The sequence below is a fragment of the Coffea arabica genome, chromosome 7e (assembly GCF_036785885.1).
Source record: "Coffea arabica cultivar ET-39 chromosome 7e, Coffea Arabica ET-39 HiFi, whole genome shotgun sequence".
NCBI lineage: Eukaryota > Viridiplantae > Streptophyta > Magnoliopsida > Gentianales > Rubiaceae > Coffea > Coffea arabica.
Genome location: NC_092323.1, coordinates 17,699,970 through 17,715,176, shown reverse-complemented (window position 1 = coordinate 17,715,176; position 15,207 = coordinate 17,699,970). Strand labels below are relative to the sequence as shown.

The 15,207-nt window shown below is 37.5% G+C and overlaps 2 protein-coding genes across 13 annotated transcripts; one reads left to right on the top strand and one right to left on the bottom strand.

Moving 5' to 3' along the window:
* The first annotated feature begins 408 nt into the window (after nucleotides 1-408).
* On the top strand, nucleotides 409-10,261 carry LOC113702133 (disease resistance protein At4g27190-like). 11 transcript variants are annotated; one of them, XR_011818265.1, is made up of 6 exons: nucleotides 409-688; nucleotides 2,022-4,998; nucleotides 6,461-7,092; nucleotides 8,832-9,034; nucleotides 9,286-9,408; nucleotides 9,514-10,261. XR_011818265.1 is itself a non-coding variant. In XM_072058890.1 (3 exons), the coding sequence occupies exon 2, from the start codon at nucleotides 2,027-2,029 to the stop codon at nucleotides 4,973-4,975; it is 2,949 nt and encodes a 982-aa protein (XP_071914991.1). In that variant the 5' UTR covers nucleotides 409-688; nucleotides 2,022-2,026; the 3' UTR covers nucleotides 4,976-4,998; nucleotides 5,172-5,417. The 11 variants fall into 11 exon arrangements, 1 of the variants encoding a protein (XP_071914991.1); XR_011818264.1 differs by having other exon boundaries at nucleotides 8,816-9,034; XR_011818267.1 differs by having other exon boundaries at nucleotides 6,461-9,034; nucleotides 9,514-9,814; nucleotides 9,906-10,261.
* On the bottom strand, nucleotides 8,148-14,576 carry LOC113702135 (putative disease resistance protein At4g10780). 2 transcript variants are annotated; one of them, XM_027223150.2, is made up of 4 exons: nucleotides 14,223-14,576; nucleotides 13,269-13,417; nucleotides 9,279-10,698; nucleotides 8,148-9,040 (listed from the first exon to the last, which is right to left on the bottom strand). In XM_027223150.2, the coding sequence occupies exons 3-4, from the start codon at nucleotides 10,692-10,694 to the stop codon at nucleotides 9,011-9,013; spliced, it is 1,446 nt and encodes a 481-aa protein (XP_027078951.1). In that variant the 5' UTR covers nucleotides 10,695-10,698; nucleotides 13,269-13,417; nucleotides 14,223-14,576; the 3' UTR covers nucleotides 8,148-9,010. The 2 variants fall into 2 exon arrangements, with proteins under 2 accessions (XP_027078951.1, XP_071914992.1); XM_072058891.1 differs by having other exon boundaries at nucleotides 14,340-14,576.
* Between the last annotated feature and the right edge of the window lie 631 nt (nucleotides 14,577-15,207).

Sequence of the window (15,207 nt, the reverse complement as noted above, 5' to 3'; positions counted from 1 at the left end):
ACCGCTTAATCCTGTATACATCCACACAAGGAAGACCCGAAGATAACAGGTAAACCCAATTAAATTTCCAAGAATAATTTCCTTCACTTCAGCAAAATAAAGGACATTTCTTTGAAGTTGATGATTGCACGCTTTCATCCTCCGGGCTCATTAGTCATTTCCTTTCCCTTTTTTTTTTTTTTTTTTTTTTTTTCAAGATTGCTTTCCATACCTTTCCTTTCCATAAGTATGAGATTCCCTTCCTCACAAGTTCCAGTTCAAGCCAGGTGTTTCAATCTAACAACATCGGGTGTAAAATGTAAACAATTTCAAAATTTTAAACTATAAATCACATAGATATAAATAGAGGGACTTATACCAAAAAAAAAAAGGAGGTGAAATGAGGATAAGTAAAATTTAAGAGCCAAAATCACACAAGTTTATGACGACAGGGGGTTAACCGCAATATTACCCAACAGAATTTCGAAGAAAACTGCAGGAAATTTCTTCACATTTTGCCGCTCTTAACTTCAGAGTTCCCACCTGAAAGTCTTCGCCCTTCGTCTTATGAGTCAACTCGGACTCATGTATTTACTTCATTACACATTCCTGGAGAAATTTTATCTGCGTCTGTTCTTCCAGATTGTCCAGGCGGCACCAGCTTCTCTCAAATCGAGTTCAGTTAATTGTTTTCAGGGCAGCATTTGAGGTAATACGACAATTATTGTTTGCGTTTTATGATTTTCGATGAATTTTCTGTGTCTGATTGATTTTGAATTCAAATGTACGAAGAATTTTTTATTTCTAGGTTTCCAAAAAGCATGAATAATTTCAGATTAAGCTGAACATTTTTTTTCTTGCCTTTTGTTTTTGTTGGTTAATTTCTTGTTGGGAATTGATTAGGGGTATTTTTCATTGTAATGGTTCCCTGTCTTGTTTTTGTTGTTGGTTAATTTTACCAATTTTTTAAATGCAAATAATTTGCCTGTTCTTCATTGCAATATTAGGATGACTGTGTTTCAACTGATTGGTAAGGTGAGCAAGTGATTTGAAAGGTTGCATAAAGGAATGAGTGTTGAGCTTTTTCAAACTGGATTCAATCAGCAAGGATTTATGTCATGTGGCATGCCACGTGGAGCATGAAATACCTTCTTGGGTTCAGGCATATACTCAAAACACCTCACTGGCCTTTCTTCTAAACATCCCTGAGATAACAGCTAGCTTGAAGACCGGTACCAATTTTGAAAAAAAATAAATAATAATGATTTTCTTTTTTTTTCACATGACAAAGTGTTGTGGAGTTAACGCAAGGTCACAACTAACATATTCTTCCCATAGCTGAATTTCTAAGAAGTGACGCTTGTGGTTCAATCAGAATTCAGACACCTGCTTGTTCTGTAAATTTTCTTGGTAGATTTGTTATTTTGTATGTGATGATTATACATGATTAGCAGAGATTTTGTTTTTTCCCTGTGAAAAAGTGAGAATGGTGAAAGAGAACACATAGACTGAAAGAGAAGGTAAAGAAATATGAGATGTAGATTGAAATCATAAAAAGAGTCAAGGAGAGGAATATCAAATGACGTGGCGAGTTAGAAATTATTCCATTTATTTTTTACAGTTAAAATCCTTTGGGCTTACAGTGGATTCTGAATCTGAAGAGTCCTGATTTATCCCGACAACTTCAATCAACTTGGCCTATAGGATTTCGAATCCAAACAGTTCAAATACACCTTTCCATGAGGACTGTGTATACATTGTGTCAAAGATACATTACAAGTAAAATCAGTAAAAGTAAAAATGCTATATTAAAATAATCTTTGAACCATAAAACCAGAGATAGCCTAGGAATAATGTCCATGAAGCTTATAATGAATTTATTGTTATCTAGGACTCACTTTTACACTGTCAGCAATTTCATTGAGAGATGTTATGATTTCCATATACAAATTATCTGAAGGCTTATAGGGTCTCAAAAACCTTTGATGTTTGGTCTTTATTCCTGGAAATCCAAGATAATTAAATTTTTTTTTTCCTGGCAGGGAACATGGCGAATAAACTTATAGACCTTGGTTTGGGACCAGTACATGGTTACATTTCCCTTGAGAAGAAGATGCAACATGTTCAAAAAGAACTTGATCATTTGGCGTGTCGATCAGGTGATATGATCACGAGAGTACGAGGTGCACACTCACACCAGCAAAAGAAAAGGAAGAGGGCAGTTGAAGAGTTGTTTAAGGTAGTTGAGGATATAAAAATAGAATTTGAATGCCTCAAAGAGCAAGCCCAGCAAACTAGCTTTTATAATATTTATGCACGTTGGAAGATGGTGCAACATGTTGATAAAATGATTAAGGAACTTACAAAGCAGGGTGCATCTCTGGAGAAGATTTTGCCTGGTGGGCTGCTAGTAGAAACAGAGTGGCAAGGCCGAACAATTGAAATAAATATGAAAGAAATCTGGGCTTGGCTTTTGAACGATGGGATCTCAAGTGTTGGAATATATGGTATGGGAGGGGTGGGCAAAACAACTTTAGCAAAACGTATCTATGAGGATTTCGTCATTGGAACTAAATTCGCTGATAGAGTTTACTGGGTTGCTGACCCACAAGAGGGCAGCATCCATAAATTACAGGACAGTGTTGCCAAAGCCGTAAATGTGGATCTCTCAAATGAGGAAGATGAGAGGAAACGAGCAGCCAAATTGTTCATAGCATTGAGCAGAATGGAAGATTTTGTGATCATATTGGATGATGTTTGGATCCCATTTGACATAAATAAAATTGGAATTCCTTTAGGCTTAGATGGAAGCAAGTTGATAGTAACCAGTCGATCATTAGAAGTGTGTCGTCAAGTAGGTTGCCAAAAGGAAATAAAAGTCGAACCTCTTTGCGAGAAAGAAGCTTGGACATTGTTTCTGGAGAAACTTTGTCCTCCACATGAACTTCCTTTGGATGTAAAGGAGATCGCGAAGTCTATGGTGCAAAGATGCGGTGGTCTGCCGCTCGGGATTATCACCATTGCTGGACGGATGAAGGGAGTGCATGGCATTCATGAGTGGAGGGAAGTCTTAGAAGAGTTGGAAGGATCTTTTGTTGGGCAAAATGACAATCTCTTTGATATCTTGCATCTCTCTTTTAATCACTTGAGAGATCGGAGATTGAAGGAATGCTTCTTGTATTGCTCTTTCTACCCTGAAAACTACAAAATTCCAAGGGATGAATTGATAAGATTGTTGATTTTGGAAGGACTCATGGATAAAAGAAGATCGAGGCTATCGTTATTTGACCAGGGCCATGTGATACTGAAAAGACTTGAAAGGATGTGCTTATTGGAAAGTAATGATAGAGAAATTGAATGTGTCAAGATGCATTGTTTGATACGAGATGTGGCACTAAGGATGATAGACTCTGACAGTAAGTATATGGTAAAATCTGGAAGATGCTTGCAACGCATACCAGATGAGATTGAATGGAAAGAGGATTTGGAAAAGGTCTCATTGATAGATAACAACATATCATTAATTCCGTCAGGCATATCACCTAAGTGCCCTAAACTTTCAAGCTTGATTTTGGCGAGTAATCATTTAAGATCGATTCCTGATTCATTCTTTTCTCAGTTGAGAGCCCTCCGAGTTCTGGATTTAAGCCGCAACTATGACCTTGAAGTGCTGCCAAACAGTGTTTCACAATTGAGTAACCTTATTGCACTGTTGCTATCTGAATGTTACAGACTCAGTTTTGTACCGCCACTAGGGGGGCTCAAGGCATTGAAGGAATTAGATCTATATCATACTGCTATTAAGAATGTGCCTGAAGGCTTGGAAAGATTGGTCAATCTGAACTGCCTAAACATTGATAGTACAGGATTAAGGACGATTCCAGATGGTACAATCTGCAAACTCTCCCATCTTCAAAGCCTCCGGATTCCAGAAAATGTGGAAGTCAGAGTAGAAGAACTAAAAGCATTGAAACATCTAGAAGAATTTCAAGGTGGATTTTATGATATAGATACTCTTTGTCATTTTGTTCGATATCGCCAGAGCTACGAAACTCCCATTTTTTATAGTATTGAAGTGAGCCCAAGTCTAAGCCTGTTATGGTTTCCATCTCCAGTTCCATGCCAAATAAATAACAATGTGACACTTAGTGGCATAGATCTAGGAGGAGGAAAGAGTGCCATAGTGCTGCCAGAGGACATTCAACAACTAGCTCTAATAAATTGTCATGGGCTAAGCGCCTGCTTAACCACTGCTTTCTCATCGTTCAATATTCAAAGAAGAGGCTTGACTCTGTGTTTAATTGACAATTGTCCTGAACTGGAATGCATCATGAAGGTGTCTTCTTCTGAAGACCAACTAGTTGGAGAGATGATTTTATCTCCTTGGGCCCCACTGGAAAGCCTTGAGCATTTGAGTCTCCATTTGTTGCCAAATTTTGTTGGACTCTTCAAATGGGAAATTGAATTTGACCCTCCATGTAGGATTTTTTGCCATCTAAAATCAATTACCATCAGCAGGTGCAATACAATGACGACAATATTCACACCATGTTTGCTGCAACACCTTCAAAATCTGGAAGTGGTTGAATTGCTGTTTTGTGATCGATTGGAAGAGATAATAGCTGACAAGGAAGGGGGCAAAGTACGTTCCAGTCTAAGTAACGGTGACCAACACTCTCTTAAAACCTTTGTCAACTTCCCAAGGCTTAAAAAGTTGACTTTACAACATCTGCCAAAACTAAGGAGCATCTGTGAGGGAATAATAATCTGTGATTCCATTGAGAATATTAGGGTAATAGGGTGTAAAAATCTTGCAAGGATGCCTCTTTCCTTTTCCAGCATTGATGGACAACCAACTCCCTCCCCGCCCCTTAGAGCTGTTGAAATCTTGAATGAAGAGCTTGAGTGGTGGAAGTTGTTGCAATGGAAAGATCCTGGTTCAGGGAGTGTCATACAACCTTTTGTTCAATTTGTTGCTGAATCTCCAGTAGTTTAATCAATGTCCCCTTCAATCCTCAAGTAAGTCCGTCTTTTCCTTCTCAATTATTCCCCATCTTCCTCAATTAAACAACTCCCTATTTGCACTACCAACACTTGTCTGAGATTATCCAACATGATGTTAAAGACGTGAAACACAACTATGTTGCTTTTTCTTTCAATACTGTCAAATTCTGTTTTGTTTGATCTTATAGGTGAAGTAGTGTTTGATGATGATCCGCTAGCTAGATATCAGGGAGATTCTTGCACTGATATGACCATGGCCATTTGTTTTCATTCTTTACCAAATTCTATTTGTATCTCCATCCGTCCTGCCTATGTCCTTCAGAATCAGGGGCAGTACTGGTTTGGCTCTCATTTCTGCTTTTGCTGTAAATCTTGTTCTGCTTTTAACAACCAAATGCATGTTCTTTGCTATAGGTAATAGCAGTAATTATCTATTTCGGGTCATTGACTTATGTGCACTTTACTACTTTGGCTAGTTCCTTGTGGCTGATATGGTGAAAATATCTAGTGTTCATCTGCGCATTCTCAATTTTCTTATTTTTGCTTCCTTTAGCAATAATTTGCTTGTTCCATCCTTTTTGTACAAGGCACAGGTTGAGTATTTGGTAGAAAAAAAATGCAAGAAATCTATCCATCACTGGAGAATGCAAATTGAGAAACTAGAGGAGCAACCTTTATATTTCTATATTGGCAATTTGGGCTTGGAATAAATGGGTTTCTAGTCTCAAGCATAGTTGTCTCAAGTGGCTACTTTTACCATATCTGTCATTGATAGGAAAGAAGTAGTCAATTGATTATAACATTCTTGGGGTACTCAAATAAATTCTTGCAAAATAATGGTCTTGAAAGCGTCCAATTATATTTCGTCTTATGACTGACATATTTAGACCAATTAGGCAAAGTTTGGAATTTCATTTAGAATTCTCTCTCATGATGGTCGGTTGACTCAGAGGCCTTCGTTTCCAGACAATCCATGACAGTCACAGCTATTCTGTGTTATTAATATTCACAAATTGGGGATACTAGGATATATGGGATCCACTTACCAAGAAAAGGAGAAGATATGTAAGATCTCCAGCAGACTGGCTGGTGCTCTGGCAATTCTTCCTGATTTGACTTTGAATAAGCCTCTGACCTCATTTTCGCTGTGGCATCACCAAATATTCTAGCTGATGCTCAAGATCTTTTACTTAATATCTATAAACATGTTGAGAACCCCTTGAATTTCTAGCAGTTTTCATGGCTTCTTTTTTGGTTTGGCTCTTTTGAATCCCAAACTTCCAATTAGATTAATAATTCCTAATTACTAGTTTATAGTGTTCTTCCCCTTTTCTTTGCTTGCTTGCATCAGTGCTACCCCGTCTTGGGGTGAGATCTTAGGTGACATCTGTTTATTTTCCTGTGTTTTCTTGCTTTAATCTTTGACCATATGATTTCCTGTGTTTTCTTGCTTTAATCTTTGACCATACGATTATAGCTTTGCAGCACAGCAACTGTTGTTGCTGGGAAGTGCATGAGGAGAATACTTGGAGCCTCTTTTGTGTTCATCCGCAGTTGGAAATAAAGTTTGTTATTATCTTAGATTTCCTTGGAATATGCTCCAGTACCTCTCAACCACACCCAGGTTTCGCTTCTCTCAGGAAGCGAGCCTAATATAGAGCTGAACCAGCATTTGCTGGAAGCCAACTTGGATATGCCATCTAAGCAATTAAGAGCTATGGATTGTTGATCTGCCTTTTGGGCACTAATTTCTCAACTCTCATTGGCTTTCGAATGTGTTGAGTTTGAACTTTCCTATACTTAAGAATTTATCCAGTTGCCTTGAAACATAATCCAACTTGTTTCAGCGGACACCAAAGCAGTGGCTTTTGGAGAAACAAATTGGACGGGTTGGACACAAACACGTACACCATGAAGAATTGGTCCAACAAGTCCCAAGCAAATTAAAGTTGTCTTTCATAGTGGAATATCCTGTCATCGATAAAGAATTTCTGGGATGGAATTTCTGGGTGTGACTATCGGCCATTGTAAAGCAGACAAATCTCATACAACCAAATAGGACTTTATTCATACAATCCGTTTTCTTTCCTGTCGCTATTCTTGATTTGGGTAAGAGTCCATAAATCCAAACATTTATAAGAAAATTTGAGTGAGAAAATTTGAGTGAGACTTGGTACATGACAGTCCCCACTGCATCTAGGGCAATTTGGATCAAGGACCAAGTATTAATGCCTTTGACTCGTGAAGAGTTGAAAATAATAAGAAGCTAAAGGAAATTCCTTTGTGTAAATTGTGGGCTTTGGAATCTTTTGACCCCTCTGGGAAGGATCAAAGGAGTAATCATGATGCAAAAATTGTTTGGATTGTATTTTTGAGAATAAGAAAACTTACATAAATCTGAAGATTTTGCCTTCCATGATTCCAATCATCAGCTGTGCTCTAAACATCTGTCCGCCGGAAAGGTTGTCTAGTATTTGAACTTCATATAGATGTCTGGTTTCCCTCTATAGAAGAATGGCCATATCCCACTTATGGAAGTGTATGGCATTTAGTTTTATTTGTCCCTTTCTTCTCCTCAGTAAAACCAAATGACGGTCTAGCATTATTAAGTTCCAATTCTTGCTTTAGAGGTTTTTTTTTTTTTTTTTTTTTGATAAATACTTGCTTTAGAGGTTTGTGTCAATTTTAAAGGTTAAAATGACAGTTAATAAGTAACAGTTCTTTATGGTACAAGAAGTGGAAATGAATGACAAAGTTTTCAGCACCAGGGCATCTGTGGCTGTAGAAACCCCCACTCCCCCCCTCCCCACCAAAACATATAGCACAAAACACTTCCCTATATTACTATTTGGCTAGAAATGTCAAGTTCTTTCAAGCATGTTCTTACAGTTACGTGGAGTGGCTTTCTTGGAAATCCATCTTAAAGCCCCCACAGCTCAACCAGCATATTAGATGCCATTTCCAGTTTCCCTACCTAACCCTTTTATCCATTCCCCAAAGCGATCCGTCTTGAGTCTATGAGCTCTAGCAGGGCCTTAAGCTTCCATTGGATGCTCTGTCAGTGTTTAGCGTCTGGAGTAGCATGTGTATCTCATGTGTTGCTCTGGTTGCGGATTGTCTTCCCAGTGGTTATCTTTGTCCTCACCTCTTCAAGCCTTTGGCACTTTTGTCATGTGTTCTCAGAGATAATACCATATGTTGATAGCAAAAAACACCAGCAAGGACTTCATATCTTGTACTGGTCTTCTTCGATTTCTCCTTGCTATTGATGTGCGGCCTCCTAGTCTACAATTTCTCTGGTCTAGTAGTGAAATGCTGGGCCATAACCCTTGCTTAATCTCTGATTCAGGTTAGAACATGAAAAAAGAAAAAGAGCTTCCATTCTAAAGAGAAAATAAAATCTAATCTATTCAAAGATCTTGATCCATTCAACATGATTAACATGTGACTTCATAGTTTGGTTTCAAAGGGTTTAGTCATTTGATTGTATTACTGATTAAAATCAGGAATGCTATTGCAAAATGATGTGGATTCGTGTTTTTTAAGGGTTTGTTTTAAGAACTTTACTGCAGATGTGTCTGTGAAAAACTTTTCTTGATTTGGTGCATTTTGAGGCGTTTTTTGCATCTTCCAAGTTCTTTGCCCCAAGTTTGGCTTCTTTCTCATGTGTTTTTGTTGGGTATAAATTTGTTTGTTTTAGAATGAGTTCCAACTTTCAATTGCTTAATTTGGCATGCATAAACATGATTCAAAAGGCAAAATTGGTGGATAGTAAAAAGACAAAAAGAAAAAGAGTATTTGGATCTCTATATATTTACTTTCAACTACTCAGTTGGGGTGTTTACCAGCGGGAGGCAGAAGGGAAGAAAAGCGAGTCACCGGAATTCAAGAAGCTTGGGAAGAGATCCCGACAAACAGAGAAACAGGAAAGCTTCGACAAGGTCGAAAGAGCAAATTTCTGGCTTCTGAGTTGAACCTCCAACAACGTTTTCGCTTGTCCAAGTCCAACCGATTAACAGCAGCATGGTCACTGGGATATGGCATTCTGTTGGTATGTCTATTAATTTGCACAAAGTTTGTCACTTCCAACTCAAACATTAGTATTCATTGTCTCTACTTTGGGAGAAAAAAAAAAAAAGAGTAATACTATACCTAAAAGCAGAGCAATTTTGGCACTGCCCCATTCGTTAATGGTACCATCTCAACTCAAACAATACTCCCTACTTCCATTGCAATTAGACTTCATTCCTAGTCCTACAAAAGAAAAATGCAGGAAAATAATGATGATGTTTTACCATGTAGGTTGGATCACTCTTCATTATCTCAGTGGCCATGTCTCTCATCAAAGGATGCATCTTCAAGCAATCCACTCCATCATTCACAACACGATCCAGTAAACAAGCCTTCTCGAGTGCTTTGAGTATGGTATGACCCTGATCAAGCTTTGCTTCTCTGCATCTTCTATCTAGAAATCCTTCCGAGATGAGCCCTCTAACTACTTCATCCCTTGGAACTGTTTCATCTTTCAAGAGGATAGAGCAATGCAAGAAGCTGGTCTTCCACCTTTCATTTCTCAAGCCATAAAAACTGCTTTTCATTACCTCAAAAACCGCATCATCTGGTCGTTCTTCCATCTCTGCCAATGCATCTCTCCACTGGCGAATGTCATTAGCCCCTATCATGCTTCTCGCCTTAGCGATGATCCCAAGAGGCAAACCTCCGTACTTTTCTGAAATAGACCTGGAAATCTCTTGGACATCCGGTAGGAGCTCTTGGTCCCTACTACGAAGTTTCTCCATAAACAGCATCCGACCTTCATCAGCAGAAAGAGGTTGCACCTTAATTTCCTTTTGGCATCCCGTTCTGTGGCATACATCCAATGATCGACTAACCACAATCAACTTCCTCCCTTCTTTTCCTAGAGGAATTCCTATCGTTCCGACATCAATAGGCGTCAATAAACCGTCGAGTATGATCACAAACTTGTTCTTCCTCTCTAATGCCGAGGCTAATTTGGCTGCCCTCCTATCATCACCGGCATCCATATTTGGGAGATCGAGATGCAAGACTGTCGCCAAGTCGTCCTGCAATTTGGAGACTTCAGAATTAGCATCACTGAACCAATATACATGCTTCAAAAATTTGTCTTCTTTTAATAGCTCGTTATGGATATGACTTGCTACAGCCGTCTTGCCTACTCCAGGCATACCATAGATTCCAATGCATGAAACCTTGTCATCCATTAACAAAGCCCGTGTGTCTGTCAAATTTTGTTGAACTGATTGGCCTATCAGCTCTTCTGTTACCAGGGGCTTGCTCTCCTCATGGACAGTAATCATATAGCCACCGCAAAATGACCCTTGTTCAAGAAGATCTGATGCCTCCTGAATCATTGCATCAACGTACCGTGCCAATGAAATACGCGAAGGAAATGGTCTCCTCTGGTAATCTCTTTTCAGGCCTTGGTATTTCATTTTCTTTCTTTTTACATTTTTCAACCAATCCCCAACTTCCCTCTTTCTTTTATATCCTGAATGTAGGTCTTGCTCATGTCTTATTGTCATGTGTATGTCACGTGCTTTTTTGGTCAGCACACGAATTCTTCTTTCTAGAGTCTTCATCTTTGCGTCAAGGCCTGAGTGACTGCGCATCCACTCTATGCCAAGATTTGCTACAATTCCCAGAAACACGTTCAAAACTGTCTTGAGCATTTTTCTGACAACGAAGCAGAACAAAATGACATTTTATTTCATGTCACCAAAATGAATGGAAATTTGGGCCACAAAAGCAGTACATGTGATCTATAGAGACAATGAACAATAATGAGAGTGAACAGATAGATAACTACGGTGATATGTTTGTTCATTTGAAAGAAGATGATTATCAGCTGCCCTGAACATTACAACGGTAACACAAGAATAATTAGTCTCATTTTAGGTAGAGTAGTATCCACAGTTGCAGATGCAATTGTAGATGTCCCTCTTGAGAACAAGTGGATTAGGCAGCCCAAACAGAGGCGGAAACTGCTACTTCAAACATTCCAAGTGCATGCATGTAAATACAACTTCTAATTCCTAAAATCTGAACCTTTAACCAATAAACCAAAGCCTCCTTGGCTCACTTTGTCCCATATTTAATTTCCTTGGAGAAATTGCCATAGAACACTCACCTTTTCTAGTGTTTTCCGTCTAATATCCTATGCCACTTTCTTTGCCTTTTCTTATGCCATTTCCTCTTTTTTTAAGCACCCCCATTTCAGTTAATTTGTGCCAGGAATTTACCCAGTTTAATCTTTCTTTACCTATACCCCTAAATTATTTGTATCTTTTTTCCCTCAATTTTCATAGTATTATCTCTTTCTATCATGCAAATGGACTCTCAATCTGAAAGTTGTTTATGCTGTTCCAATCTACATCCAGGTAGATATGGTTTTGCACTGAGTTAACTCAAGGACATACAAAATGTAAGAGTTTGCAGGGGAAGAAGGTGAGAGGTTGGGGGAGGTGGGGAGGAGGAGATGGGCCGAGGGTGAAAGGGAAAGGGGAAGGGATAGCGAGGGTCGATGGGGACTAAGAGTGCAAACAAATCAAGTCCAATTGAATCTAGATTTTGATCTAATTGAACCGAGTCTCAACCTAAGTTTATGAAGTTCGAATTCGACGAGTTCAAAATGTAAAGCTTGAGTTTGAGCTCAACTCAAATTCGAGTCGAGCTAGAGTTTAAAAAAATAAAATAAATAATTATTTTATTTTTAAAAATAAATAATAATAATAATAATAATGATTTTTCTTAACAAATAATAAAATTTTAGGGATATATATGTAATTTTACTGTTAAAATAAAAAATAAAAAAAATATATTAAAATAAAATATATATATATATATGTATAATTGAACTCGAACCGACTCGCGAACTAACGAATTTAGTATTTTTGAACTTGATTTCGAATTCGAATTTGACTTAGTCAGCTCGAGTTTGATGTTGACCGAGTTCAGTTGAGCTCGGACTCGAGCCGCTCGATTCGTTTGCCACCCTAATGAGGACGCGCGGCAGAGACCATTCCTGAATAGTGTAACATTGTAACTCTTTGTAAATTTCTTGTACATCCTTATAATAGATGTATGATATTTTATTACTATTCATGTGGGTCTCATATGTAATAATTGTGTCTCTATTGTTAGATCTTACAAGTAGTTCAAGTAGAGTTATACTTTATTCCAAAAATATTATATTGTTCCGAACGGTTATTACTCAAAATCGTCCAGATCCCGTATCCAGCGGTGCAAAGGATGGTGAGGGAAGGGCGAGGAATGGAGGGGGCAACAGTATGACACCTTCAAAAACACTTTTAAACACCAATTTTTAAGGATAATTTCAAAAATCTCCTTTGAAGTTTTCTCACCATAACGCTGCCCTCTTCTCAAGTTTAAAAAAATATAACCTATCTTCTTTGTCAGCCAATTATGGCCTAATACTAACATCAATAGTGATGAAATGATTCTTATACCCTACCTTTGATTGAGATATATATTTTGAATTAATTACAGATTGCACCGATATAAATAGGAGTATGTAGCAATTTTCTTCATATTTTTAAAAAATATAAAAATTTCCTTGCGATAACTAGCACCACTAACCTTCTGATGATTCTCCACTTATAATATCTTGGATAAATATGCCCCCGTTGTTTTATGCTCTTCTTTTTTAACGCAAACCTCGTATACAGGGCCAATCCAAATTTTATTAATGCAAACTAAAATAGAAGTGATGGATTGGAGAGAGACAAAAAGCTAACTTCCAGTACATATGGAAAAACGAGAACATTACTCTCTCTTGACCTTTTCTAAACTGAAGTCTAGAAATTCGGCTTTTATAAACCTAATCCCAGAAGAAACCTCAAAAGCCGGCAACTCTTGAGGTCCTTCCAGGGACTTATAAACCAAACCCAAACCCCCCCCAGAACCGATGTGGGATGGCAAACCCCACAAGGGCAAGCCAGTAAGGCCGCTGCTGCTAAGAAGTAAAGACCCCTCACGACACTCAGTAAACTACCCTTGCATGAATTTGCCTCTTGACCTTTTCTAAACTGAAGTCTAGAAATTCGGCTTTTATAAACCTAATCCCAGAAGAAACCTCAAAAGCCGGCAACTCTTGAGGTCCTTCCAGGGACTTATAAACCAAACCCAAACCCCCCCCCCCCCCGGAACCGATGTGGGATGGCAAACCCCACAAGGGCAGAGAACATTACTCAGTCACATGCATGATGAGTATATGGAAATCTAACCTTATCTAAACTACAAGAGTGGCGTGTAGCCTAGATGGATCTGTGGTCAGGAGTCCGGTCGTCAGCCAAGTATAGTGAAGTCAGATATCAGCAGCCGTGCTAGGACCATCAAGTTGCACCAGTTGGAGTCCAACTTTGAGTACTAAAACCTTGCACAAATGCCAAGTAGAAATATCAATTAAATGAATAAGCGAAGCCAACAACTTTAAAGTTAATCTTACACGTACTCGCAGTGTATATGCTATCATGATTAGATGCATGATATATATGTAAAATTTAAATTTCAAATTTAAATTTATATTATATATCATGCATCTAATGATAAAAGTATATACACTTTCAATATATAGAAGATTAATCTAAAACTTTATATGTTTTTTTCTTTTAAGTTTCACTCTGTTTATAAGTTTTAACTTTCATACTCTTTTTCTTATAAGTTTGGTAAAACCTTTTTCTTCTTCCTTTTTTTTGATGTTGCCAATGCATTTTATTTTATATTTGTATGTATATATTCAAATAAAATTTTGATTTGAATTAGCATTTTCTCTCATTTATAGTGTAGTTTATGTGATTTCAACATTTGTTAACAATTAATTTATCATTGGTATAGTTCTTGTTCAAAATAAATTACTAATTTCTTGGCAAAGCATTAATTGTTAATAAAATGCAAAGTTAGAAAAGTTAATTCTAGTAATCAATTCTAACAACTAGGAATCACTAATAAAAAAAGAAAATTGCTAAAACTTTTATGCTTTTCTTATATGAATTTATAATAAGTATATATTCTCCTTGAAAAAAATAAGAATATATATATTTAAGCATTGAAGAAAAATGTTATTAAGAATTAAAAAGATAAAGACAATAATAAATAAAAATTGAGCGGAGAATAAAGGATAAGGTTTCTATATTTTGTGAGTATTTTGGTCAAGAAACGTGAAAGAAGAGGTAACATACCTTTTTAGAAAATTCTGGTGGGCAAAGTAAATGAACTGCTTGTTGTGACAAAGATATGCAAACTACAAGAAGCTGCAAACAGTGCAATAACAGAACCAAAAGGGGTTGTCTTTTTACCCTAAAACTACTGAACCAAATAGCCAAGAAACCTGTCAGAGAATAATGGAACAAAGATGTGATATGATTAGGAGTACTCAACAGCATTAGCTAGAGAACAACGAAGGTAGAAGAAGGGAGTCTTTCACCGGGATATGATGAAAGAGGGAGGAGGAGAATGAGGCGTTAGGAGTTGTATTGTATGTTCTTTTTCCAAAAGTTGTAATGGTTTTTTGGTTTATAGACACAGCACTGAAAAGAGGAGGAAAATGATCAGAAGCTCTCTTGGAGATTTACTTTTGGTCTAGGGATACATGGTCTCAGCATGAGGCATCATCATGCAAACATGAAAATTGGAAACACGTAGTTATGGAAAGTGATTGAAAAAAATTCAGATAATTTTCTTCCTGCTATTGAATTCTTGCCATGCTTTCTACCAAAAAAAAAAAAAAAAGGAAATTAAAATCTTATTATGTGCTTCAAGTGGATCAATATATATTTTGTACTTTGTATTAATCTAAAACATGCAATGCCCCCGAGGCTTAGTCTGGTGGCATGGGGTTGCTGAAGACGGGGCTTGGTCTCTAGTTCGAGCCTCGTTGCCAGCAAGTTACGGGAGACAGAGAATTTAGTCTGCGGGATCCACTCCTTGCAGGGATACCTAAAAAAAAAATCTAAAACATACAATGACAAGTTACTACGTTTGGCTAGTATAGTTTTAATTTTTCATAACTACACAAATAATCACAAATCAAACTTGCTAATCATGATATTTTTCTTTTCTAGTTGAATCTTGGTTGCATCACCAAATGATTTACTAATAATGTCAGAAGAATTTATCTGCACTAGGCATTTGACAGGACTCTTCTGTTGGTTAAAAAGGACGGTT

Excerpts from the sequence above, each read along its gene's own strand:
- LOC113702133 (XM_072058890.1), top strand. The coding sequence starts at position 2,027 with ATGGCGAATAAACTTATAGACCTTGGTTTGGGACCAGTACATGGTTAC.
- LOC113702135 (XM_027223150.2), bottom strand. The coding sequence starts at position 10,694 with ATGCTCAAGACAGTTTTGAACGTGTTTCTGGGAATTGTAGCAAATCTT. Across the intron at positions 9,041-9,278 it reads AGAGTGATCCAACCTACATG|ACATACCAACAGAATGCCAT; the intron begins GTAAAACATCAT and ends GCAAATTAATAG.